The sequence below is a fragment of the Poeciliopsis prolifica genome, unplaced genomic scaffold (genome assembly GCF_027474105.1).
Source record: "Poeciliopsis prolifica strain line A6 unplaced genomic scaffold, Auburn_PproV2 SCAFFOLD067, whole genome shotgun sequence".
Taxonomy (NCBI): domain Eukaryota; kingdom Metazoa; phylum Chordata; class Actinopteri; order Cyprinodontiformes; family Poeciliidae; genus Poeciliopsis; species Poeciliopsis prolifica.
The window spans coordinates 1,924,821-1,952,805 of NW_026562442.1; the positions used below are offsets into that span (position 1 = coordinate 1,924,821).

The 27,985-nt window shown below is 35.9% G+C and overlaps 1 protein-coding gene across 1 annotated transcript; it reads right to left on the bottom strand.

Moving 5' to 3' along the window:
* Positions 1–323: 323 nt before the first annotated feature.
* On the bottom strand, positions 324–27,887 carry lhfpl3 (LHFPL tetraspan subfamily member 3). The gene is made up of 4 exons (XM_055020471.1): positions 27,106–27,887; positions 3,288–3,518; positions 1,773–1,828; positions 324–1,037 (listed from the first exon to the last, which is right to left on the bottom strand). Exons 1-3 carry the CDS (start codon positions 27,551–27,553, stop codon positions 1,806–1,808), a joined length of 702 nt encoding a protein of 233 aa, XP_054876446.1. The 5' UTR covers positions 27,554–27,887; the 3' UTR covers positions 324–1,037; positions 1,773–1,805.
* Between the last annotated feature and the right edge of the window lie 98 nt (positions 27,888–27,985).

Here is a 27,985-nt window from a genome sequence, read left to right on the forward strand (position 1 = left end):
GCAAAGCGAAGGAAGTAAGGCCTAGCTCCGGAGTCGAACCCCGGGCGGATTAAAGCGCTTTCATCGCTGGCTGCCAACATATCAAACCCTGAAACGTGAACACAACACTTTTTAAAACTAATTTATGTTCATTGTAAAGTTTTAAATTCTGTTTCATCTCAGATATTGGTAGTTCTAGTGTTACTCAGGCTACTTGCTTAGCCTAGCTAAAACATCTGTTTTCCGACTTCCGGTATACTTATTATGTATCCATATAAACTATTAACGTTTGTATAAAATTTGTTGTGGTGCGTTAAAGTGAAAAATGTCAGCTTAGAAAACAAAACCAGACTCGGTTATTCATATTTTTTTCTTTTTCTTTACAATATTGTTAAATAACAAGATACACTAACAATCAATCAATGGCAGGACATTTCAATTTCAAAGTCGAGACAAAGGGACAGAATCAACATGTAGAGCTATTCACTAAATACATATAATTTATGTGTTCTCTTTTATTTCATCACAAACTTTACCAGCAAAGAAAGCTTTGACATGAACAGTTTCCATTTTATAACATCAAATATTTCATCATAAACAAGACCACACTGTTTTGTTTTGTTTTTCTGATTGTCCAGTCTCTGTTTGCTCAGTTCCCAGGTTTTTGCAGACAGCAGTCGTCTTCAGCAGGATGAAGTTTGTTGACTTGGTAAGAAACGTCAAGGCTGTTGTCCATCAGAGTCTGTTTAGTTTCAGTGATTGTTTTGTCTTTTTTTCTGCCCCAAGAAAAAAAACTGAAAAGCAGACTTTTTTTTTTTTGTCCATTTCTGGAAAAAGAATGACAAACTCTCATCCTGGAAAAAAAATGTCAGTTTCAGGTGAGTATAAAAAGTATTTTACAGACAAATGGGGCACTGATCTCAGTACTGGGTTGAATGGCTTCTTTCAGGGCATTTCTTCTTCTTTTGTTGCTTTAATTTGCCGCTTCTCAGCTCTGTGTCCAGCCGCTGAGCCAGGAGATTGACGCCAGGAGTAATGCCACATCCAAACTGTAAAACCTGCAGACATTAAGAAAAATAACTACAGAAATGATCTAAAACAATTCACTTTAGAGTTTTATCATTTTAAGACTTATTTATTTGGCTTGTTTCCATTATTCCCCCCAAAGTTTATTCCTCTGAAGGTGCCAAATAGTCTCAGAAAATAGTTTTTACTTCTAGTAAAGGTTGCATGTTGCAATGCAAATAATGACTATTTTAGTAATTGATTATTCGATTGATAATTTAAACGATCATATAGTTGGATAAAAAAAAATTCAAAATTTTTTCCATAAAAAATGCAAGTAAACAAGTAATTTAAATACTTTTGAAGTAAAAAAAACAAAAAACATTTCATTGCTTAAGGTGTGTATGTATATATATACATTTAGACACACATATATATATATATATATATATATATATATATATATATATATATATATATATATATATATATATATATATATATATATATGAATATATATAATTTTTTTCCAGAAATAAATTGAAGAAAAAAAAGGTTATTCTTAAATTAATCAGAATATTCTTGTTAATTAGCAAAAAAGAATTATTCCTTTTTTTCATGTGAAATGACTTTATTTTCAAGAGATAAATTGAATTAAAACAAAGATTAGACTTTGACAGTAAACATTTTTTGTTATAAAATGTAACATTTATGGGGGTGAGTTTTTTCATATGGACGTTTTTATGTTCATTTGCTAAATTATTTTTGGTAAAAAGAGACATACATACCCACGTGTGTGAATTCTTCACCGTTTCCTGGTGTTATATGACATTATTTCCAGTTTCTGTGGAGATAAAAACAATAAACATTTTTTTAAATGAGGTGAAAAGTGAGATAACCAGCAGGTGGCAGTGTTGCATTATGTTTCAGGAAATAAATGCTCTCAAATTTGGACATTTTATGTTTTCACACACACAAAAAGCAACTACCACCAATTAAATCCTTATTTTATTTCATGAACAATCACCTTTGTCTCTCCGTTTTCTCCCCGATGGCTCATTATTTTTCCCATTCAAGTATTTTGGTTTATAATTGCTTTTTCTTTCTTCATACAAGCCAGCAGACAACCGCTTGATGGGCTGGCTGTGATTCATTTAGTCTAGCTGTGTAAACATCCATTAGTAATTCATGACTCTGTCCAGCATCCCCGGGCTTCAATTAACCCCTGATGTTTGTGTGTTTTCCGTTTCGGACTCCCATCCGTCTCCCTATCGCTCTTTCTTCCTGCAGATGCTTTTTGTTCATTCATTCTGCTCTCCATCAATCATCCTCTTTGGTTATTGGAGCGCTTGTCATCTAAAAAAAGAAACAAAAGCAGCCGACCGACCAGGTGGTGTTTACCGATATAAATTAAAAACGTTCGCATGAAAAGAGAGGCGTTATGCGAGGAGCATCTTTAACAGTGACGTAGTTTAATAAATTAAATTCGTGCTGTAGTTTGACCGCCACCCAACAGAGGGCGCAGCTGGTCATTCCGTTGATAGAGGAAACAAAGATGGCGGCCAGGGCAGAACGTATCAGAGTAACGGTCGGAACAGAGTCCGTTTCGTGCTGGAAAAGTGCACTTTACGCGGTTCTGCTTTGACATATAAACACTCGACAAGCCATAATACAAATTAATGATGTGCTATGAAAGCAAGTATAACTCAGAAATAAAATTAAAATGACGGAAAAAGACATTATGACTGTAAAGCGCGGTTGATTTTGAGTGCTGGCGTCAGTTAATGCACTTTAATTTAAGGCCAATGTTAGGTAAGATTCTTTAAAAACTAGTTGAGTTACTTACTAATTTATATTTTAGTTCATTGAAGAATATTATGAGTTTTGCAGGATTTGGAAGTAGATTTTACTTTCGAATTAAATCTGTGTGACCTAAAATAATTAATTTAGTTATTGAGTAAGATTTTGATAAATTATTCTAACAATTTTATGCAATATGAGAAAGACATTAAAGGATGTAAATAACCAAATAATTAAAATATGTTTTTAATTAAAAAATATTTGTATTAATGCTTCAGTCGAAAACGGAATTTTACTCCTCCAATTACTTTCTACAGTACCTAACATTGATTTGATGTTGACTTTCCTTCTTTTCATTATTCAGTTATTGAACGCAGCTTGTTGATCATTTTTAGGCTCTTGCAGCTTTTAAAGCTCACTCTTTTAGACACCGAAACCTGCGCGGTTGTCTCAGATGTTTTAGTATTTTGCAAGTGAAATAAAATCTGAGATGCTCCTCTTACTTTCTCCCAGCAGGTCTTCAGACATCAGATTATCCTGCCTGTTGCCGAGGACGAATGCCAGGAAGGAGAGGATGAGCGCGTCCAGGATGCCCATGATGGCCAGGATGTAGGCCCAGCGCACCGAGCAGGCGCCCAGCGTGTATCTGTCTGTCTGCTCGCCGCACATCCGCTTCACCTCGTCGCTGTCCCAGCCGTCGGGGTAGATCACGCAGCCCAGAACCAGACTGGTACCTGGAACAGGAGGTGAGACAGATGGACCAGGGTGCTTAACATGCTACCAGGGGAGGATTCATGTTGCTGAACCTGGAAACATGCTGCGGTTTATTAAAGATGCATTGCTGCATAGATTGTTGGCTACAGACACAGAGTCATTCATCACACTTGAAATTCTTGGATTTGTATTTAACACTCCTGAGTTTAAACTTTGCTTTGCACATTAGAGCTGCAACTAACAATTATTTTAGAGATCGATTATTCGGTTATTCTGATTTTAAAAATTAACACATTCTGGAATTTTTAATTTCGCTTTTTGATGCAATATTAGAAATACATTAAAATATCTAAATAAACAAATGAAACCTTTCCTTAAATAAAAAAATAAGCATTGCCTAAAATGCAACAATACATCTTTCCTCTAAGTGATCATTTGTAGCAAAACATGCATTTAGCTAAAAAAAAAGAAAATATTTCTAACATCAACATGTGAAAAGCTCAGCCATTTCTGCTTGACTGAACATCAATACAGTGATTATAATTGGATTAATCAATTATTAATTGGATAGCAAAGGGAACTTTATAAATTTTCTTTAGAAAATTTCAACCATCTGAAATACAAAATGAAAATATTAGTTCAATTATTGGTCTGATTATGTTGTTCTTTCAGCAAATGGCGGTGTTTTTAATCTGTATATTCCAGCTAATGATTAAATGATTACTAAATTAGTTGACTATTACTTCAGTAACTGATTAATCGCGATTAATCGATGATTGAAATCTTTGCCCATTCCTCTAAATACAAAACTACACCTCAGTATTTAGACTTTAGTTCACACATGATGATAATCATGTCCCAATAAAACACTTTAAAACCTAAAACATTTGAATTGGGGAGAAAAGATTAACATGGTTCTTTTTTTTGGAGAATTTGTGAGTTCATATGTAATGTTCACTTTGTGGAAGTAAACTCCTGGGAAATCAATTTAAACAATTTTTTGCATGAAATTAAGGAAAACAGAAAAGGAGAGGAAACAATAGAATAAAAACAGTTTTCAAAGCAGCAGCAGATGCTCAAAAAACTCCCAAAGGTGTTAAAAAATATATATATGTAAAATCACAATTAATAATAACATAAAGATACTGTGAAGTTAATATAAATATTAAACTGAGTATTTCTTCAAAAATAATGTTCACTGCAGAAATATAATTAAAAAGTCAGTGTAAAACAGTGCAAGTATGCAATAAGTAATGAAATAAATTCTGTATTTTAGAGATCGAAGAGTCTGCAGACTGAATCAGGAGGGAATGAGCATCAGAGGGAAACGTGACGGTGTTGGCAGCAGTTTAGATTCGGGCCAGAGGTGTTGAAGGAGGCGTAAAAACAGAACCGCATGTTGCAGAACCGTGTGTTGACACGGGCCGTCTTCACAGGCTGTCTGCCGCCTGCCTCATGATGTTAGACGCCTTGGAAACTGTCATCTGATGACTGTTAGCATGGAGCTAAATGGAGTCATTTTAATTCTTTAGAAAAGGCTAAAACTACGCAATTTAAGATATTATTCTTTAGATTTTAACCAGAAAAAATGGCTTACCTGGGAAATACCTGTAATACTTGAACACTAACTTGAGTTACAAGTGGATTAACTGATAAATTATGCCACTTGTGTCATAATCCGGTCAAGCATAAAGTTTTGTGACACAGAGACACATAAATAGAACCTTGAAAATAGTTTTATTAATCAAATGAGAGCAGTTTTTAACCGAAGAGGATCAGGATCAGATGTTTTTCTTAGAATAGACCAGAATTATTCTCATTCTAATTGTATGAAAATCAAATGCCAGACTTCTGGGGGGGAGATTCAGAAGTCAGGGGACAAAATCTTGAAAAAAATCAAAATTCTGAAAAAAAAAAATAGAAATTTTGAAAAAAAAAAAAAAAAGCTTATATTCTGAGAAAAAAGTCAGAATTCTAGAGGGGAAAAATCTGTATTCTATGGAAAAAAGTTAAAATTCTTCAAAAGAAAAGTTGGAATTCTGGGGAAAAAAACTGAGTTCTAAGGAAAAGATCTGAATTCTCAGAAAAAAGTACAAAAGAATTGGTAAAAAAAACTCAAAATTCTTTATTTTTTGTCAGAATTCTAACTTTTGGTTTCAGAAGATTAGAACTAGAATTCTTCTTTGTTATTTTAGTGGCCATAATCATCTTCCCTAAATTTTATAAACGCTAAATTATATTAATGGGAAATGCTGTTGATTTCAATGAGCTGCATCTTTTGTCTTTAGCATTTGTAATTATCGTAATTAAATACGTGAATCGTTTATGTATTGTAGGCAAATATTAAAAATGCTCTTAAAAACACAACCTGCGCAGTAAATCATTGATATAAATTTGCGTCCTACATTTGAAAATCCTTTTTTTTTTCTTTTTCTTTTTTTTTAGTGTGTTACTCTTTTAAGGTTAAAATCAACTGCTGTAATAACACTTTCATGATGTAATATAAATACAAATTATTCTAATGATAGGAGGTGTGTTACACAAAGAGTTGAACTGAAGAAGGTTGATATGGGGGGCCCAAATAAAAATCTGCTCACGGCCCTAAAAAGGCTTGTGTCGGCCCTGTCTGTTAATTCATGCAGCTCAGAAGAATCAGACTGATTCTGTGCACACAATACCGTCATAAATAATGACATTCATAAGGAAATCTTCACTCTGCTGTCTCGTCAGCTCATTTCTAACAGGACTGATGTTTTCAGGTCGGACAGCCTGAATGCTGAAGGCAACATTTATATTGGCAGAGCGATGCGCGTTTGCGACGCCTTGTGTGATTGAGGTCAACAGGAAAATGGAGGATAGGCTGTTTGAAACGAGCTGCCTGACTCTGAGATTCATTCTGGCACTCGAACTCTGCAGGAGATTGGTAGTAATGAGCCGAATCTCACGCTGAGACGCTGAGAACCAAACCAAACGCAGAGAAACGAGAAGGTCGATTAACTTCCAGGGATGCAGATTCCCTCCGATCGTAAAGGCTCCAGAGGTCAGAACTTCTCAGGGACGTGGGATCCTGGAAAGCAGCTTTTGATTTTTACTACGGAGTGTTAGATAAGAAAATAAAAAACATTAAATTACAAGAATAAAGTATTGCAAATATAAACCAGGACAAGAATAAAGTTGAAGGAAGATGAGAATGAAGTCATATTTCGAGAATAAATGTTAATGTTTTGAGAATTAAATCTGAATATTTGGAGGAAAAGGTTGAAATAATGCAAGAATAAAGTCATAATATTACAAAATAAAGTCCTAATATTACAAGTATAGTCATAAGAATTAAGTCGTAATTTTCTAGGGAAAAGTCAATATTTTTGAGAAAAAAGTAATAATAATATCAGATTTGTACAAGAATAAAATCGTAGTCATGACTTTACTGCCATACTTCGACTTTATTCTCATAATTTTCTGACTTTTTTCTCGTAATTTAATTATTTTTTAATTTTCTGAGCGTGCCCCAAATACTCCGTCGTACAACTCAGATCTTTTTACTCACCCTTCCCAAAAAAATGTACAATTTGACCCGCTTTCATTTGTGGACGTAAATTTTCTACTTTTGACATTCAGAAATTTCCACGTTTTTTTCTGAAATTCACAAAATTTCCAAGCTTTTCTCTGGCAAATTTTCAATTTAGAAACACTTTTTTTTTACCCCCCTCTATCTACAATCTCCATAACACGCCGTCGTGGAAAGCTGCTTCAGTTCATCCCATTACATCTGAGCGCTGATTTCCCATCGATTCGTCGGAAATAACGATGTTTTTGCAGCTCGAACATTAATGATCGTAAACGTCCTCTAATTGTCTCCCACTCCGTTCCGCCGGTTTCTGGCCGGGATGGCTACACAATCAGATGCCGTTTTATAACTCAGGCATTCATGTCACACATTCTCATGTCCCAGGGTCAGCTGCTGCTTTCTCCACCTTGGGCGTCTGCTTCAAGGTGGAGCATGACAAATGCAATTAATGGGAGTTAATTGGGGCAGAAAGTGGCAGATGCAGGAATGTATGAGGCTCATCCTTCCCTCCCTTCATCTGTGTTTCTCTTCTGGCCGTGAATCAGAGTGCAGATATGAGAGGAAGGGCAGATGGAGCGTAATGTGCAGCATGCTTCCTGCAGCACACCGCTAAGTTCATTAAAGCTTTCAGCAGCCGGTTCAGTGATTCATGAGGTTAGTCGGTGTTTGGAGGGAAAATTAATGAGCTGATCTGAAGCTGCTGAGTATGGAAGAGGATTAGGAAAAATGGGAAAAAGACAAATATTATGGGGTTTTTCTCTGAATTTGTACTTTGAACTTCCAAACTTAATCCCAGAATTTTGACTGTAATCTCAACATTTTAACTGTAACCTCATATTTTTACTTTAAATTTTGACTTTAAGACCAGAATTTTGGGTTTAAATTTTGGTTTTACTTTAAATTCAGAATTTTGACCTTTATTGAAAAATTTTAACTTTAATCTCAAAATTTGTACGTAAATCTCAGAATTTTGACTTTAATCTTAAAATTTTAACTATAATCTAAAGATCAGAATTTTGGTTTTAAATAAAAATTTTACTTTAAACTCAGAATTTTTACTTCAATCTCAAACGTTTGACTTCAGTCTCAGAATTTTGACTTTAATATTACAATTTTGACCTTAATCTAAAATTGTGACTTTAAATTTAGACTTTCTACTCAAAATTCAAATCTACAAAGTAAATTTGGGACAGGCCAACTTACAGGAATAAAGAAACAATTAGATGCTGCATACTCTGGCTCCAATATTTCTTCTTTTAAACATTTGAGATGAAACTCATTCAGAGCATCAATTTATCTGAATTTATCCCGACTACATGAGGTTTCTGCTGCTGAAATCTCGACCAGCAGAGCGTTGCTGATGTCTGCTCTGATCTTCACTACAAAAACTTTGCGATTCTTTGTGATTTAGACAGGGGGATGCAAATACAACATTTGCATCCCCCTGTTTTCTCCTTTTCTAACTCCTGCAGTAACTCGCGCTGTGCAGCTGTTGTTGCTACGAGATGAAACGAGAGGAGGAGGAAAACGCTGAACCCGATGTTTGAGTTTTCACCGAACCAAAGATAACAAAATATCTGGACACAATAAAAGCCACATATTGATGACATTTTTGGGAAGATGAGAATTCAATATGAACGATGGGGCTTGACTCCCAACGCGCTTCGATTGAGACACGAAGGGAAAGAGAGGAACTGTTTAAAAATGCAGCGCCTGCAAAGCATCAGAGAATGACACAGAAACAAAGAAACCGCACTTCAAAGTCAGGCCTAAATGAACAATTCAACCATTACAGGATAAACTCCAGACTCCCCTCTGAATTTATTCAGTTTGAAAACTTCCTTCATGTTACAGAAAATAGTTGGGAGAGTAAAATTGATTAACTATCTGATTTAGAATCTAATTATCTCCAAGCTGTTAGAAGCACAAGTAGAACTCATCTGCAAATAAGAATTTATTATTATTATTAATATCTTTTACAACTTGGTCTGCATTTAAACTCCTTTAGTAGTAAATTTCTTTTAATCTTGCATTTTGCTAATGTCAAATGTTTTTATTTGGCAGCTGTTATAAACCTGGTTTATATCAGGCTGAAAAAGTACAGAAACAGAACACCAGAATATTGATAAATATTGAAATTAGCTACTAGTTTATTCCTAATTCAAAAAATGTAAGTTAATTTTGATGTTAGTTGATAGCATTGGAATTCAGTAGCTAGTATCTGTTAGCATAAAGCTGATGTCAAAAACGTAAAGAGATAAGCAAGCAATATAATTCAAGGAAACAAATGTATCTGCATTCATACTCAGATATCTAATGGAAAATATACCAACATAATGTAGCATTTTGGTAACGCTAAATGTTTTATGTAGGAGAAGCTAGCTGACAGAAACAGGGTTTACACACAGTCTGAAAGAGGACAAAAATAAAAACACAGAATATAAAGTATTTATATTAGCTAACTACTAGTTTATTTCTATTGTCTCAAAAATGCATCATTTAGTTTTGATACTACCTGCTAGCATAGCAACAAACATCAAAAGCAAGCTTTGAAAATGATAAAGATGAAGAAGCCTGACAGTCCAAAGAAAAATAGGTGACTAGTTAAAACATAAATGTATATGGATTTAAACTTTTTCAAAAAAAAATTTTTTTAATGGGAGGAATATTTACTGGGAAATTTTAACTTATTGTTGCATGTTAAATGTTTTATTTGGGAAGTGCTAGCTGACAGAAACATGGTTCACATCACTGTTACTTCAACAGATGCAATAATATTTTATTATTCAGTGAGAACATTAGCTTTGTTAACTGTCAGCCCTAGATTAAACACACTGTTGTTTCCATCTGTGTAAATGTTATGAATAAAATATTAAATGAAAAAATTGGAAAATGAAGTTTGGATGAATGAAGGGTCACAATTCGTCAGACTATTAGAGCTGCGCCATATGTGCTGGTCCTCTGGTGTGAGGATGAGATGCTAGTAGCATCGTAATGAGGAGGAAACAAATATCTGCTGAGCCTAAACGAATTGTATACTATTTTATTCTCAAACAGCGATGGTCGCATTTTTAATCTAAAAACAAGAAGTTATGCTTCATATCTGCCTATTTTGCTCGTTCAGATGTGACATTGCTCTCAGAGCGACAGACGACTTCAGCAGTCCTGAATCTTTTAACGGTTGCCCTTATTTTCTTTCCGAAACTGCGCTGCTTTGAAGTCAGACCGAAGGGATTGCTCCACTCCATTTCTGTATCATCTAATATGTTTCTGATCTGAGCTGATGGCCCAGAGTACATACTCTCCTTCTTTTTCTATCTTTCTTCCCTCCCCCATTCCTGCTCTGTGCTTCTCCTCATCCAGTGCTGGGTTATAATTACAAATGATGTAAAGGGAAGAAAAACAACCAGAAACCAGCCTTGATGAGAAAATGACACCTGTGGAGCTGATCAAGCAGTTCAACCCCAGAATTAAAGCTTAAGACATTGTGAAAATTATGGCTCAATCTGGTTAAAAAAAGAAAAGAATTTAGAATTTTTATACTCTGAATTCTGAGCAACTGATTGGATTGCTCTTTGCCAGCTTCCTGGCATAAAACATAAATGACATGAATTCTGTGACAAAAGTTAGAATTTTGAAATTAAAGCAAAAGTCTGACAGAATTCAGCATTTTGAATTTAAATTCAGAATACTAATTATGTGCCAATTTAAGTCAAATAGGTGTTAATTATGTTGTTGGTACATAAAAATAATCACATAAATGGTTCTTTGTTGCCGTTTGATTTGTGAACTTGAACTTTGTTGACTCTGAAGGTGTGCTCTAAATTTATTTTATAGATTTGAATTTTAAGCCTAAAATTTTATAATAGTGTATAAACAATTCAAATAATTCTGAAATTAATGTCAGATTTTAAATTTTTATTTTCTTACACTCTTGTCCCGATCAGGGTTGGGAGAAGCTTATATCTATCACCAGTGGTTAGGGGGCGAGAGGCGGGTCACCCTGGACAGGTCGCCAGTCCACTGAGGGGCAGTATTAAGATATCTGTAGTATTAGAAACTAGACAAAAATTACTTAAGATTTAGTGTTTTTACACTAGGCAATAATGGACACCGCTGTTTTCCAATAGATTTTAATGTTTATTCAGCAAAGGGAGCATACCAGGATCAAGCTAATTGCAACAAGCACAACTTGTTTGGAGCATTGACTGCAACTCCTGCAGTTGAGTCTGTTTGGATGCAATCGGCGCGGAGTCACAACTGACACTTGGATTTTGCGACGGACCAAAGTGTTGCTTCAACATTTCTGTTTTCTGTAGCAACTTCACGGAGTCTCCGGCGGCTTTCCACCGAATCTCGGACTGTATTCCCCCTTCGACTGCTCACAGAGGACCGCGCTAGTGATGCGACGCCGATGGCAGCGGCTCAAAGGGCGGTCTCCATGGCAACCGGAAAGCTCAAAAAAGAAAGAGAGCGAGAGCATCAATGGGTGGCCGAGGCGACTCAGAACGTCCCCGAAACAATACGCGTTCCCTCTCTTCACTGATCTGTGGCCTTTTTTGGGGGGATGGAGATGTTGACTGTAAACGGCATAAAAACACAAAAACTTAACACTTAACTCTGCCGCTTCTCCCCCGGCGGATTTATAAGCGTGTCCGATGGGACTCAAACACTGCCGCAGCTTACACTTCCTAACTCCCCGCCTGCTAAGTTTATGAAATAACAACCCTCTCTGCGCTGCCACACAGGCGCTGGAGCCTTTTGATGTTCTCTCCAGCTCAGAACTCATTTGTATTCAGCGAATACCCCCGGCGTTCACTTCCAGGCCTCCCCACCAACACGGCTCCAAGTGTTAACATTGTTAGTCATGTTTTCCACACAGCGAGGCGCACCTTCTCATTTGCAGCATGTTATAATTATAGATGGATGATAGGTGCAATTAGGAGGGAACCTGGGAGGAGACATCTTGTGGCTCCGCTAGCAGATTTTCAGGTTTCAGAATGCTTTAGAGCCCCCTTTTATTTTTACTCTGACGTCCCAAAATAAAACCTTTTGCCTTTAGAAGGATTTGTTTATGTTTTTGCTACAGTTTTTTTCTGGTCAAAAACAGTGGCGCCCTTAAAGGGGGAGCTGAGGGGAACGTGGCCCCCTCGTTAAAAATGCTTCAGTGACGCAATAAATGTAACGCCCAATAAAAAAAAAATACTGAATAAATAATTAACACTTTAACTTTTGACATTTTTGTTTTCTGTAAGATTTTACACCCCGTAAACATTTTCTGGAGTTGCTAGCAACAATAAATGACATTAAAAAAAATGTTTATTTTCCTTTTTGGGGTAGAAATAGATTAATAAATACAAATAGGAAATTTCCTCTTTTTGCTTATTTTGAACCCTCCATTTTTAGATTAATCTGAGAATTGTTTGAGAAAAACATTTGGACAGTCCTGAGTTTCAAAGGTCAATTTCTGACTTTCGGAGGGATTTTTTTTTTAACATTTCTGAGATTAAAAGTCCAAATTACTGATTTTTTTATAGCAAATGTTTCCTTATTTTTACAAGAACATTTTTAAGATTAATCTCAAACTCTGAATTTTTTTGGCAGAAATTTACCCAACTTTTCTTTCTAGCAACAAAACTTGTAATATGTTGTCATAAAACTTCTTAAAACAGCCCAAGTGATTTAAAAATCAACCCAGATATTTGTTTAATAATAAGTTGGTGCCATAAAAATATTCAAATTCAAAGATAATTTCAATTATCTTTGACTTTTCGAGGTTTTCTTGGAAACTTCTGAGATTTAGGAGAAAATGCAAATTCTCGACTTTTCAAACTCAAAATATCAAAGTTGTTTTGAGAGAATTAGATTTTTTGGTGTTAATCTACTCTCTTTTTATTTTACCTCTATCTTTTATGGCCCCGATTTGCCATTGTACAGTTGAGGCACAAATGGAAACACAAAACCATGCAAAATGTAAATTTAGAGGTGTTGGCACTTCATCAAGATAGCGCATAAATCAGTGAACATCCGAGAGTCACTCATACAACGGCAGCGCAGCATCATAACAACGGCTGGATCCCAGGCATCAGTCTCCTGGACACCAGCATCACTCAAACATGGCTTCGACCCAGACGGGTCGCCGTGTCCTTGTCCTGCCGCCTCACGCAGGAGGAGGAATAATCACGAGGCTGTCGCCTCCATCCCGACCCAGCGATCAGGAAGATAAACCCAGGATGGGAAATCTATAAACATCACTGAACGTTTGAAAATGAGTTAAAATGACACTAAAGTGTTTTATACACTGCAAAAACAGAAACGATTACCAAGTATTTTTTGTTGGATTTGGTGGATATTTAAAAACAGTTACTTTTCTAACCTCTTGTGGCAGGTCGCTGTACTGCAATTCATAAAATGGAAGACAAGAGTCACAGATTTTAGGTTATTTGAATTAATGTTTCGTCTTAACACGACAACTAATATCTTTGCATTTCTATTTTTGTGTTATTTATTCAGAAAAGTACTTTGTGAAGTTAAGTTGCTTTTTCCCGCTGCGCTCCCAGTTCCTGCGCTAATTGGTCTAACCTTGGGTGGTTTAAGATGGCACATTAATCAGCGGCTTGTTTTGGAGTTGCATAGACTCATACTAAACACAAACCTCCCATTCCTCGTCCGGCCCACGCAGTTCTAACATTTCTGTCTTTCGTTGTCTTCCTCCACCTCAGTTACGTCAAATTAAGTATTTTATCCTGAAATACCCTCCTTTCTACACAGCTTCATAATCACAACGTAAAGCAAGTTGAGTTTTTGTTAATTAGGACCTGAGGGCAAAAGGAGAGTATATTCATTAATTAATCTGAGCTAATTGATTCGGTGAGAGGGCGATGTGTTGTATGAAAGACAGATTTACAATAAGTTAATCAGATCTGGCTGGAAAAAAATAACACTAGCAGTTTATCCAAACATTTGCCCTCAACACATAAAACGAGACAAGAATCAAGTTATTACAAAAGATTATATCATAGGAACAACATAACTAGCTTTCTTCCTGCTAAAGGTCATTAGGTAGCTATTAATTGTTCATAAAACTCATACAGAAATGATAAAAATAAGGCACAAATCACTTAACATTGATTTTTTTTAACTAAACTAGTGGCATTATCTTTACTGTTTTATGCATTTGTTTTCTTATTTTTAAGCAATTATGAGGCACAATGAACAAACCTGAAACTGCTGCTGTACAAGTTACTCAACGCCTTGTTGCTAGGTAACAAAGAATGATGGAGTTGCTAGGTAACCAGATGGAGAGTGAGTGAGTCAGCTCAAAATTAAATTGAAATTCAAAAGTACTTTGCTGGTCCCAAAGGGAAATTAAATGCTGTTTTAACTCATATTAATTCAAATTTCTCAAAATTGATGCCATCAGAATTTGAGTGACCTGAAGAATTGAATCAATACTTTTTATTTTCATCTTTCACTGTACTTCTGATATTGTATTGAAAAGGCTTAAGAACTTTTATGAAAAACCCTCATAATGTGGCAATATTTTTATCTGATTAATCTTCAGACTAATCACCATATTAATCAATTACTTAATTCATTCTAGCTCTACTTGTATTATTATGCTATTATCTTCAAATTAGGTGAAAATGGTTTCAAAACAATATTATTCTTTATTGCAATAATTTCTGGGGCAATTTATTGCCCAGCAATATTTATTATAGTGACAAACCTACTGAAATATTTGAAAGAAACTGAAAAGCTGAGGTGGAATGCTACTTCACACGCTAATGGCAAAGCAGCCAATCCAGGAGCACCATTCCTTTTCCTTAGCTCTGATTGGCTGAACCCCAAAGACCAGAAATAAGAGCGTGGATATCAGCTTCTACTTTAATATTAATGCGTATTAATGAATATTTGGTGTTTTAACGATTAAAAGAAGCAGTTATAAGTGATTTCAGAAGGAATGCTAAGTATTAGCACATTTTGGCTATGGTCACTAATTGCTGCACTGTATACACTAGTTATCAGGTTTCAACAACATATGAGAGTAACTCCTTCATTTAAATTTGTTCTATTTTTAATACAAGCCTTAAAAGTTGTGTTTTCCTGAAAGCAAATCTTTGCCAAGTTGCATAAAAGCTGATTTGTCTGTCCATCGTCTCATCTGGTAATCCCGTTAATCCATGAGAAAAGATTGTTTTGCATCCACAAACCCTGCAGATAGACATCTATTTTAAAACATTGCTGCATCTGAATTCAGCAGCATGTCTGTGGGCTGCTCTTGGCTACTTCTATATTGGCTGCAAACACAGTTTCCTAAATTCTGCTTTGAAATGTGAGCGCTGAACAAGCATCTCTAAGATGGGTGCTTTTAGTGTATTATCATCAAACAGACAGGGGGAGAATGGGGAAAAGACAAGTCTGGGAAAACAGAGAGCAAATCAAATATGGACACTAATGGATATGGACTTTAAGGGTTGTCTTTCTACATCTGTCAAGTTTCTGAGAGAAAAACAGCTTACACAAGTTCAGCCAGTGTCATCTGGATTTTCTTTGTTCTCAACTAAATATTAATGACTGGAGTTGTATAATTTTTAGAGATGGAACTTTAATACATTAATGTTTGCTGAATTAATTATATAGATTTTAATGTGTAAAAGTCCACACTCATGAGAATAAATGCAAATAATTTAACAGAAATTTTGGGTATTAAAAGCTGCAGGAACCATTTTGGTTTCTGCAGCTTTTAAAAACAGCTCAGTGCTTAAAAAACAAAACACCCAGCTGTTTTTGTTTTCATGTCTGGAAAACAATCTGTTTCAAAAACTTTTCAAATGTAAGCTCATAAATCAGCAGTCAATGCCCGTTACCTAAACTGAGCTCTAGCATGTTTGTTAAGCTGGTTTAACTGCTGTACACTCCAACTCTTAATAACATCAACAACAGATTGCTTTGTTCTTGACTTACCATCCAAAGACCACTTTCTGCATTCTTGTTGTTGTGCAGGAGGCTCCAATTCTGCTTTTCAAAGATATGTGGTTGTATAATTGCGCATTATAGTGATAATTTTAACATGTGAGTTTTAATGTTGAGTTGTGGCCAGCAGCAGCTTATTTTGGATTATTGGAAGAAGCTCAAAATAGGCAGAACTAACCAGCCTAAAATCTCAATATCTAAGGATAATTTTGTCCAAAAAATGTATTGAACATATTTTATATAAACCACAGACGTATCCAAACATGTTCACGGAAGCATAATAAGTCCACTTTAATGCACTCCAGGTTCTCAGATTGATTCTCAAGAGTCAATATGTTCTGATAAATAATTCATGGTGAAACTACTCAAACCGGCCATTGAAAAGGAGAAGCGACAACAGATGTTTAATTTGAAACATCACTTAAATTGGCTGCAAGGCTGAGAAAAGGCCCTATAGATCTAGTAGCAATCCAGTCATGTGACGCTGTTTACCCCGGGTGTCGTTCCTCAACATTCAGCCTGTCACGTCTAATAAAAGCAAAGCAAGCCTCAAAGCTCAGCCTCATTCGGACCTAGAAAGAAAGTTTTGCTGAAAGTTTCCGAGCATCTGAGGTCACAGGAAGTTCTTACAGGAAGGTAAAAAGGTGGCGATGGGCTGAGGATTAAGTAATGTAGGTCTCTAAGCTTGCTGCAGTCAATGCCGGCCTGCAATCAGCCGCTCTGCTCCACCCCTCTGCCTTCATCCGCGTTACACTAATTGCATTACTCCTGGGAAGGCGGATAATCATATCTTAATGAGGCATGGAAGATTTTACTCCTCTCAGTGACTTGAATCTTCATGAAATCTCTTGGATTTGTGTAGTATTCAGCTCAAAAAGCCGGTTTCTTACCAGATATTTAGGAAAACATTCCTGAGCTTTTGATATTTTCCCTTTCAACTCTGTCTAGGATTTACTGTAAGAAGACAAGGACAACAATTATAATTTAGCAGCAGGATTTATGGAGCAATATTCATGTCGGTATAAAACTTTGGCAGCTCCTATTGAAACCTTTTACCGTATTCATTTTTCAAACTGGTCTGACTGGAAAGGGTTATTCAATTACTTAGAAGAATCAAGCTCATAAAACTGAGCACAAAGATGTGATCTAAAACTATAGCTAAACAATATTGACTTAAATATACAATCAACAGTATTTTCATACCAGATGTGATTGTTTTTCTTGGTTTCTCTTCTGAAAAAGAAATTACAAACAACAGAAAATGGCTTTTATTTCAATCATCCTCTCTGTGAGTTGGATGACAGAGTATTAGTGTCAGGTTACAATAATTATTTAATTACAAGAATATGAACAAAATATTAGCAGAATCAAGACACACTTTTACCAGAACAAATATCTTAAAATTCTGAGAAAAACTTAATTTTAATGAGAAAAAAAAGCTTCTTAACCTTCACAAACACCTAAAGCAATTACAAAATCAGTCTTTTATCACCCAAAGAACATTTCCAGGATTAAAGTCTTAATTTTGCAGCAAAATATCTTGTATTACTAAAACTGTATTATTGTCATATTATGACTTCATTCTCAAAATTAAGGAGAAAAATCATAGCCTAAATGTTCCAAAAATTACATCTTTAAAAACTAAAAATTGATTCATCGCTGAGCCCTTTTGACACATACAAAAACTACTGAGAAATAAATCATTTATTAGGCTTTAATATAAAACAGGTGTATGGAATGAAAATATTATTAATCAGTATTTTAAAGAACATTTCTCCTATTTAAATGTCAATTTAGTAGAAGTATAAGATCATAAAAAATGGCAACATTCCTAACCACCCTTGCAAGTTTACTGTAAAAGCAGACCGCAAGACACTGAAAGAAATTTCCAAAAAATTCAAAATGTCTTTTTTGTGGTTCAGTTTTCAAAAACTGCATCTTAAATTAATTTGGTTATCTGAAATCTGTTTCATCTGAAACATTTAAGTGTGCAAAATACTTGCACTGTGCATTGTTGACATATTTCCTTTCTTTTCATGACAAAAATAAATAATCTTTCTTTTGGGACAGTTTCCTTTTCATCCAGGCGATCCTTTTCCTCCTTCTGTGGGATTTGTCACTTATCCTGATGCAGTGGGCAGACTATCTATAGTCACTCCCTCAGGGATACGTCACAACTGAATAATACGACTGCAACATGAGCCCATTTGCTTAAGCAACTCTGATGCCTTCTACTTCCACTTGAACGGTCAAAAGCACATCTGTGTGCTTTTTCAAACACACATCAGGATGTCATTACTTCTCTTCTGATCCTTAGTCCACCTCTAAATCCCTTGCTTTTAGGTCTCCTGCTGCTCCATATCAAGGTTCTGATTAGCGGTGTAATAACTTCAACACATCCTGCAGAGAGTCCTGAAAATCCCTTGTTATCGGCCCATCAGTGCTGCTACTGGCTTCACCTGTCCGCCGCTTGGTCACCGCACCATCATCATCCCTCACTTTTAAAAAGGGCACAGCGGCTTTTTGGAAAATGCCAACATGCCTCCAAAACATCACAGCTTTTCTGTCCGACTCAGAAATCTCTAGGAAAACATCTGCCTAAATATATCTGCCTAAATATATCTGCCTAAACTCATTCTTTATGTCGTCTTAAGATTAAATACAACAAGACATGACAAAAAGAGAAAATCCAATGCAAAAATAACTAATTGTGGACACATTATTATTTAATCTATTCAAATCAAGTTTATTTGATTAACATATTTTAGCAAAAAAAGCTGTTCAAAGAGCTATAGACCATAAAACACAATACAGCAACCAGTTATGAAACCAGAAATAAACATTACATTTGATGAAAAACCAACATCAAGCAAATAAATATCTAATATATTGATCAATTTTCCAATTATTGATAAAAGACGACTCTAAACAGCCTTGATTTAATAGAAATCAGTGTTTCAGCAGTTTTATAGTTGTCTGGAAGCCAGTCAGTCTCATTGACTTTTTTAGGCAGATATGTGAAAATAAAGATACATTTATGGATGAGTTTCTCTGCATCTTACTGGGAAATTTGTCTTTTAATACTGAAAATGCTCTTCAGGTGATAGAAGACTTACTTTGTTTTAGTCTTTATGTGTCTCTGAAGGTTCAGATACAGATTTTGGTAGTTTCTAGCTGTAACTGAGTCTGTATGCCGACTCTTGATCATTTCTCTGAAGCTCTAACTCCAGTTTTGTTTCTGTTCAGCTGGAGAAAATAATGGCTCCTCCTAGGCGTGTGTTCAGTGTGTTTGGACTGACTCACTGGTGATATTATAATGTAGAGCTGTGTATCATCTGCATATATGTGCTAATCTTGCAAGACCATGTAGATGTTAAACAGAAGGAGTACCAGGATTGAGCCTTGTGGTACCCCACATGTGAGTGAAAAGTGGTAAGAAAGGGTTTTATTACCACCATTACCAAACGCCACCAATTGTGTCTTTGTAAAAAAGAACCTTAACATAATTATATAAAATACTGCCAGTATTTGTCCTACTGTTGGAAAATACTCAAAATAATCCAGGTTACAACAATTTATTTGAAAAGAATCTACTAGTTGCTTGGGGATTCTAAGAGTTTTAGTGGTAATATGATTTCTAGAAACACTGTTGATCATTTCAATTCATTACCAAGTCAATGTCTGGAGCAGCAAGGCAATTTCCACAATTCATTACTTTTGTGTCAGTTTATGTCAGAGACGTCCCTGACATTTTGAAAGCCAATTATTGGGGGAAGTTATGTCAACCCTGTTGCCTGTTAAAAAGAAAGAAACTCTGATTTTTAGCCAAGAAACCCGCTGTTCGTGTAATGAAATGTGACAAAAAAAATATTTTTAAAAAACTGCTGTGCAAATATTAGTTGTCAATAATCTTCAAACTTAACAAATATTCATTGATTTTCTGAATTTTAACCTCTTAAATGCCACTTTTAGCCATTCAAGTCTAGTTCTTTTTACTTTCAACCAGTGAAAAAGAATAAAATATCAGATTAAGTATTTCAACATCAGGGAATTTAATTAAAGAAAAACAGAAATCAAATTGTGTTAGTAATATATTCAGTTTGAAAGTGGATTAATAAAACATGTGAGGGGCATATGAAAAAGAAAATCCAATTTCTGTCAATAGTTACTGTAATTTAAAGTGAAAATACAACCTAAATGCTGCTTTAATGTGCAGGAACCCCTTGGGCTCAAATCAATTCATGGTATAAATATTTCCCCAGTTAAAACAACACTGTGGTTGCATGCTTTTATCAGTGCCCTCAAGCTATTTCACTGTTTATTTTTCACCAAGGAACTAATCAGCCACATTCCTGAACTTCATTTCTTTGCAGTTCAGCCTGAACATAGAAGGATCCGTTCTAATAGTCACTGCCGTTTGGAGAGAAAAGGTCTTTAGGAGTCATTTTCCTCTGGCAGCCATGACAGCCTCTTGTATTACTCTCCGTCTCACATAATCTCCATCTCTGTTCGTTCCACATCCTAACTACTCTGCAATCAAAGCTGTCAGTCACAGTTAAAGCTTTAAATACCTGACAGTTCCCCAGTCAGACACACCAGTCTGACTTCACCTCACACTGCTGCTCCGTCACTCCGCTAATTTTTAAGGACAAACTCATTTAGCCTCCTACATGTACTAGCTAAGGTTACTTTTGAAAATTAGCTTAAGGTATCTTTGTCTCAAGTTTAAAGTAGCTTGACAATCTGGAGTGGCGAGCAAACGCCGCTAACAATTTTTTTTGTTGCACAGTAATAAGAGCATAAGCTAATGCACATAAGCATTAGCTTACGCGCTTCACCAACATGGTATTTAGTGGGAGTTCATGCTAAAGCGCTAACTTCAGCCATGTTTAATTGTCTTAAGGTATGTTGAAAATAATGTTAAAAACAGTTTGACGATCTGGAGCGGTGAGCCCATACCGGTAACTAAAGCGTTTGCTTGCTAACCCTGAAGTGGTAATCAGAAAAATGAATTCTGCTAACGCTAAAGTGCTACCCCAACATGGTATTTGTAGGAAGCTATTGCTACAACGCTAACTTCAACCATGTGAACTAAAAGTATCATTGTCTGATGTTAAAAGTAATTTGACGTTCTGGATTAGTGAGCTAACACCACTAACATAAAAGTTAGAAGTGCTAATCATAAAAATGTATTCTGCTAATGGTAAATTATTACCCTAGTATGGATTTTCGCGGAACCTAATGCTAAATTAATTAATGATGAGATTAATTCAATCTAGTTGATATCCATCATGTCTTTTGCTGCGTTTCCATGACAAATGCTTGCAACTTTATTCATATTCTACTAATGTTGAAAAACAAACATTTCACAGTTGCGGATTTTCATTTAAGACAATGTCCAATTGTCTTAAATAAATTTGTCTGAATAAATTTGTGAATGCAATAAGTAATTAAACATTGTGGAGGCTACATGAGATATTTCAGATATGTTAAAATTTTATAGAAAAGTGTTAATATCTTCAGTGTGAGTTAGTGAAATCTGTAAAGCGCAAAAAAAAATAAAAATAGCATGACAAAAACAGCAAAAATAGAAAACGTTTATAAGCTGCAAATACTTTTTCACAGCTATGAATTAAAATCTGGACAAAATAATAAGTAGGTTTATCCAGATCCAAGAACTTCTCTTGGTACAATCACATTAAACAGAGGTTTTCATACTTGGGACTGTCCCTTTAAGATCCTCGTCAGCAGAAGAAGCTGATCCAGTTTCTTAATCCAGGAGCTGATCCTGGTATCCTCAAATGCTGTGATTTACAGCTGACTTAGCTGCTTCTTCTAATTTGTTCCATTCCCTCTTTGTCTTCCAGTTCATGCTAACTACTGAAACCTTGGTTAGCTTAAACACCGTTAGCCTCCCAGCTGGCTGGCTGAAGGAACCATCCAAGCAAGAGGAGGGAGTTTCATCGTAACACCTGACTCTGTAATGGCTCTCCCATTGTGTGTGTGTGTGTGTGTGTGTGTGTGTGTGTGGTGTGTGTGTGTGTGTGTGTGTGTGTGTGTGTGTGTGTAATGTGAGGTCATGTTACATAACTGTAAAGCCTCCCTCTGTAGCTCATTATATGTGAGAGGATAACAATTGGGCTGATGTCATTAGCACTCAGCTTCAGTTTGTACTGGAAATGGACTCAGTCTACATTAATGTGCTTCTTTAAAATCAATATTCCACAATTATTGACAAAACTTAAACGAAAGCCTCAGTTACAGAACTCTAACAATAATGATGCAACTTCCTAAAGTGCTTTTCAGAGATTGTCTTCGCTCTCTTAAGATATCTGAGCAAAATGATGGAAGAGTAAAGTGCATATTAAATCATAGTAACCCAGAATTCTGACTTCTCAGAATTCACATGTTTTTTCCTCATGATTTAGATTTTTTTTCCAAGGAATCAGATTTTTATTGTCAGATTTTTAGTTTATTCTGAGAATTCAGGGGTTTTTTGGAGTTTTTTAATTTCAAAATTTTGAATTTTTTAAGGAATCAATTTTTTTTCTCTGAATTTTTAATTTTCTAAGAATTTACATTTTTTCTCAGTTAATTTTCTCAGAATTCTGACTTTCTAAATATTCTGATCTTTTTCTCAAAATTTTGAATTTTTCTTCATTAGATTTAGTCTTTTGTAATCTTGTGAAATTAGAGTCATAATTCTTTTATTTTTTAATTGTGTAAAAAATAATTTTTTACACATCTTGTGTAAAAATTAAGCCCTCCCTTTCTCACAGCAACATATCATCAGTGAATCTTCATGGCACAAAGGCGGCCAAGTAGCGGCAGCTGCGTCCTGCTACAGCCCCACTTCCAGTTATTCTGGAAAGCAACGTTCGGATCAATACTTCCAGCTACCAAATGGACCTTTAATCGCTGCCTTGGAGATCCGGCTCCTGCTCTAAAGCACCACTTAGTGGGCCGACCAGACCATGAGGACTGACCAGAAAATGGCCGCCGTGCTGCAGATGTTCCAGCAGCACTTTAGAGTGAATCACCTCTGATCCGATGGACATTTATGGGCTGACAGCTGCTGAGACAGGAGCAAGTTTCCATGCAGAAGGTTTTCTAACTGTTCGTTGAGTGCGGTTCTCAGATCCAGGCGGTTATCCGGATTATTGGGCATCAATGTGCAGCGTCACATCACTGATTACTTCCTGCTGCTGCTCACAGCTTCCGCACTGCTTCCTGGTTTTAGTATAAAAAATAAAATGGTTTCTAAGCTAAAGCTGCAGAAAAATAACCTTTTCATCCAGACTGATAGGTCAGGATCACCAAAATAGTTTTTATTTTATTACCATATCTGCCTTTAACAAATTTATGAAAACTAAGGTCAAGAATCTACAACATTTATATTAAAATACATTTTAACTCTGAAAACAACCAAATAAAACTCAGACGCAAATGTCACATACAAATGTATTACTGATATTTTCAGTGTAATTCCCTGTGGAAATTCAGTGCAAATATTGCCAAGAAAAGAAACTTGTAAATTTATGACTTTCAAAAGTTGAACATTTGTGAGAAAAAAAAATCTGAATTTTTTAGATTAGTCCTATGAACTTTTAAAAAAAATATTTAGAAGAGTTTTGTGTTTCAAGTTGAAAATCTGGTGTATTTTACAAAAAACTTAGACATTTTGAAATTAATCTTTTAACTTTTCCAGAAAAAAATTTGCATTTCAAAAGTCAAAAATCTGAGAAACAACCAAGAATATTCAGATTAAACTCATAAATTTTTCACATTTTTTAAAAGTTTAAAATTTACAAGATGAATTAAAAATTTTGATTTTTTTTATAGTATTTTTTTGACTTTTAAACTGAGAAATTTCCATGTTTTTTCCAGAAAATTTTAGTTTTTTTCTTGCAAATTTTCAACTTTTGGCTCTCATAAATGTCCTTATTTTTTTCTAAAACAAAATATGTATTTTGGCATAAAATTACTCCTTTTTTTTCTGTCTTGTTTTCCTGTCTTCAGGGCTCCAGTGTCTTGTTGTACGGACAATAGTTGCAAAGTAAACAGAAAAGTTGTTTGGTCAGAACCAGTTTGATTCTCCTGTCGGTTCGTGTTTGTTTGCCTTTAATTACCTTCATCCAGTTGGACATTCACACCTTGCAACCCCTGCCTGTGGATAACAGCCACCTCGTTATCCATCCGCTCTCCTCCACAAACAGTTTTTTTCTCACTCTTGTAAAAAAAAAAAGAAGTCATTTTTAGCAGCATAGAAAGGTGTAAAATCCGTCTCTCTTTTTGAGTTTGGTGTTAATGAACCGCATTCGCTCCCGGCACGCCTCGGTCAAGAAAAACCATCAAACAGGAATGTTTGATTGTTCAACCGTCGCTGAGTTTTTTCATCAAAACTGCATTTCTGGAATCTAATACCAAACTAAAACTAATTGAACATTTGGGAACGACTTTCCTGACAGGGAGGATTTCCAGAGTTCTTGCAGAGGCAGAAATCTCCTCCATGATTGTATTTTAGCTGCAGGGAAATGTTTTATCTGAGAAAATTATTAACAAGAAGGACTGAATGGAGTAAATTAATCTGGATTTCCAAATGAACCCTTTTATGCATAGTGGTCACTACAATGGAGAGCTGTCTAAAAGCCATTTCCTTATGCTTGTTGTGGATTCTTATGTTATGAATGCACACAGATCACCAAAGTGGACACTAAAGAATCATAAAACAGACTATCAACTACTGGCCATCAACTGCAAATGAAAGAAAATTATTTTTGTTAAATCCAATATGGCCGAAAGACAAAAAAACTTGCCGACTGACCCGGTCCCTCCTTCTACTATAATGACTGTTGCAGGTAAAAAAGATATTGTGACATCAGATTACCCCTAATAACTGGTGTATTTTACAAATAACTTTGTATTTGGAGAAAATTACAATTGATCACCTAAAAAAAAATGTTTACAAATTTTTTCCTACCTTTTTAATGCCTTAAGAAAATAAAATAAAAATCCTCACACAAAGGATCATAGCATGAAAGGGTTAAGAATTTAATTTTTAAGCATATTGAAGCAATTTTCAGATATATTTCAAAATCTAAGCCTCCTTAACTTGCTAACTTCATTCATGTGAGCGATTTATTTGTCTCCTGTGGTGGAAAATAACTCAGCAGGACGGATCTAAAACAGGAATGTTTTGAATCAGACAGTCGAGTAGCTGTCTGGAAACCCAAATGAAATGTTATTTTTAGCGACGTTTTATGATTCATTTGTATTTACTTTCATTTTTAGCTTCTAATTAATTGAACTTGTCAAATTTGTGTTGTGAGAGAAACGAGAGAGAGCAGAAAACACATTTTGATCGTCCTCAGTTTTCAAAGTAAAAGACATGGATTTGCTTCACTGTGTTTATGACAACCAGATATGATGTTCAGATAAATATTTTTGTCGTCTTTACGATTCAGATTCTTTTGCATGTCAAAATTTAAATCTTCTTCTTTGGGGAATTCCACTTTTACAGAAGAGGATTAGAAAAAAAGAAATTATTTTCTCAAAACTTTGACTTTAATCTCAGATTTATGACTTTTTTCTATAAAAGTTTTAATTTAATCTCAGAATTCTTACTTTTTTCTCAAAAGTTTGACTTTTAAATTATTTATGCGGCATAAATAATATAGGCTACAGTCTTAAAAATCAAATCTACCAAATAAATTTGGGACAAAAACGGAAACAATCTTGAAACAAAAAACTGTTTGAACTTTATGGGAGCAGAAACTGCTGCAGGTCGTACTTTGACTCAAAAGCAGAACTATATTCTCTCTGTTAATGTTATGACGTTTAATTCCCACTGAGCTGCTGTCTTTTCAGCAGGTGTGCAGTTTGATGCTGAAGAATTATTTAATATTCTGGGTCAGAAATCTGGATCTATGGGGACAAACGCTGGCAAAACAAAAACACTTTCAGATGCCTGTGGAGTAAATTAAAGTTTCTATTCAGATCCTCTCTCTCTGGGGTTCCTCTGTGCATCATTGTTTATATTTTATGCAAATATAATCTTTAAACTCACTGAGATGTGTCGAGAGCTATTCTCACACACATCAAAGGGATTTAAAGAGAAACTTAATGTTTCCGACTGCAGCTTGAGATCACATAAATTACACTTTTATGTTTTCTTTATTCTGAAAGGTGCAGAATAAAGAAAAATAAGTTGGTGTTGGAGAAAAATAACATTTTATGTCTCATTGCAGCTGTAATGTGTGAAAAACTAACTGCGTTCTCATTTGTGCTGTTAAAACTAAAATAATACACACATTTAGCTGCCCTTCTGTTTGTTTTTATAGTGGAGCATTACGGAAAGGCGTGTGAAAAGATTTGGCAAACATTTGCTGAATTCAAAGTATTTTCTGCCCACTTTTTGTCCCAAAAAAATTGATTTAATTTGTTTCCATTTTTACTTCAGATATTTGTAGAGAAATAATCTGTAGATTGTGAATCTGAAACAAAACAAATGGTCGCAAATTTTGATATTTTTACTTTTTTCAAAAAATATATTGTTTCCAGAATCAGTTATGAATCAATTACATATTATTCCCTGGATATTTGTGCTCAAATCTTCTACTTACGTAAAATAAAAAAAACATGGATAATAAACAACAAAACACCTTTGGTGCTGAACAATTTTTGCCTTTTTTTTAAGATTTTAAACATTTCTGTAAAAATTCTGACCAAAACATGTACAGATTTTGTCAGTCTGGAAGGCTTGAATGTAAGCCAGCTGCCTTTCAATCCTTTCAAGGGCCACAAATTGCCCCTGAACCGCACTTTGAGCACCGCTGTTTCAGAGTAATCCTAAGTAAATATACAGGTTACACTTTTATTTGTAAACAGTAATAAAGAAAAAATAATTATGAAATAAGTTGTAGAATTACTAGAAGTGATTATGTTGCCATATTGTGGCGCCCCCTCTAGCCCGGCGCCCCTATTCATTTGCGTCCAGAACTTTTTTAGTTGAATTTCTGGATGCCTCCAGATCAACTCCCACCTGGAGTCCCCGAGTCTCCTACCTGCAGCCAGCTGCATCCAGCCGCAGATCTTGTACACGGTCCCGGTGCTGCAGAAGAAGAAGAGCGCGAAGCAGCCGATGCAGGTGAGCACCAGCACCATGGACATGCAGACGAAGACGGAGGCAGCCTTGAAGGCGCCGGACGGGATGCTGTGGAACTCCGTGAAGCTGCCCTGACACACCAGATCCCGGGACAGCCCGTTCCCGATGCAGTAGTGGAACAGACCGAAGTAGCCCACCTGCGGGGTGTCCATGCCGTCCCCGATCCAGTAGGGCTGGATGAAGCACACTACGTTGACGATGGCGAAGAGGATGGTGAAGATGGCCCACAGGACGCCGATGGCGCGGGAGTTGCGCACGTAGTTGGTCTGGTAGATTTTGGCAGCCTCGGAGGCGGGGAGCATGGTGGTGGTGGTGGTGGTCGTGGTGCTGGGGGCCCCAGGGACCATATCCTCTGGACTCTTCTGCTCTGTCCTGAACCTCTCAGCAGACAGACATCTGCCTCATCTGGGCTCGCTATTCAGCAGAACTTCTTCCTTCTGGTCGTTCGGTTTGCAGCTGCAGCCACAGCTTCACCGCATCCTCGCATCCGTGGATTCCTCGCTCCGAAAACGAAACCAAAATCCTATCTGCGGAGGATTTTACTCTCCATCTGCGCTCATTCAGCTTCCTCCGGAGGCGGGGAGGGATGCGCCCGGTTCGGTTCGTCCTCTGCGCCGATAGAGCAACGACTGCAGCTGCGATCCGACTGAATCAGAACTGGAGGAGATCCGCGGCTCCTGGGCCAACCCACAGTTCCTAATCCTATTCTGACGTAGTGTTATTGCTGCAGGGCGCCAAATCTCGAACTGAAACACATGGATTCAAATAAAACTCAAACA

Excerpts from the sequence above, each read along its gene's own strand:
- lhfpl3 (XM_055020471.1), bottom strand. The coding sequence starts at position 27,553 with ATGGTCCCTGGGGCCCCCAGCACCACGACCACCACCACCACCACCATG. Across the intron at positions 3,519-27,105 it reads CTGGATGCAGCTGGCTGCAG|GTACCAGTCTGGTTCTGGGC; the intron begins GTAGGAGACTCG and ends CTCCTGTTCCAG. Across the intron at positions 1,829-3,287 it reads TGAAGACCTGCTGGGAGAAA|AAACTGGAAATAATGTCATA; the intron begins GTAAGAGGAGCA and ends TTATCTCCACAG.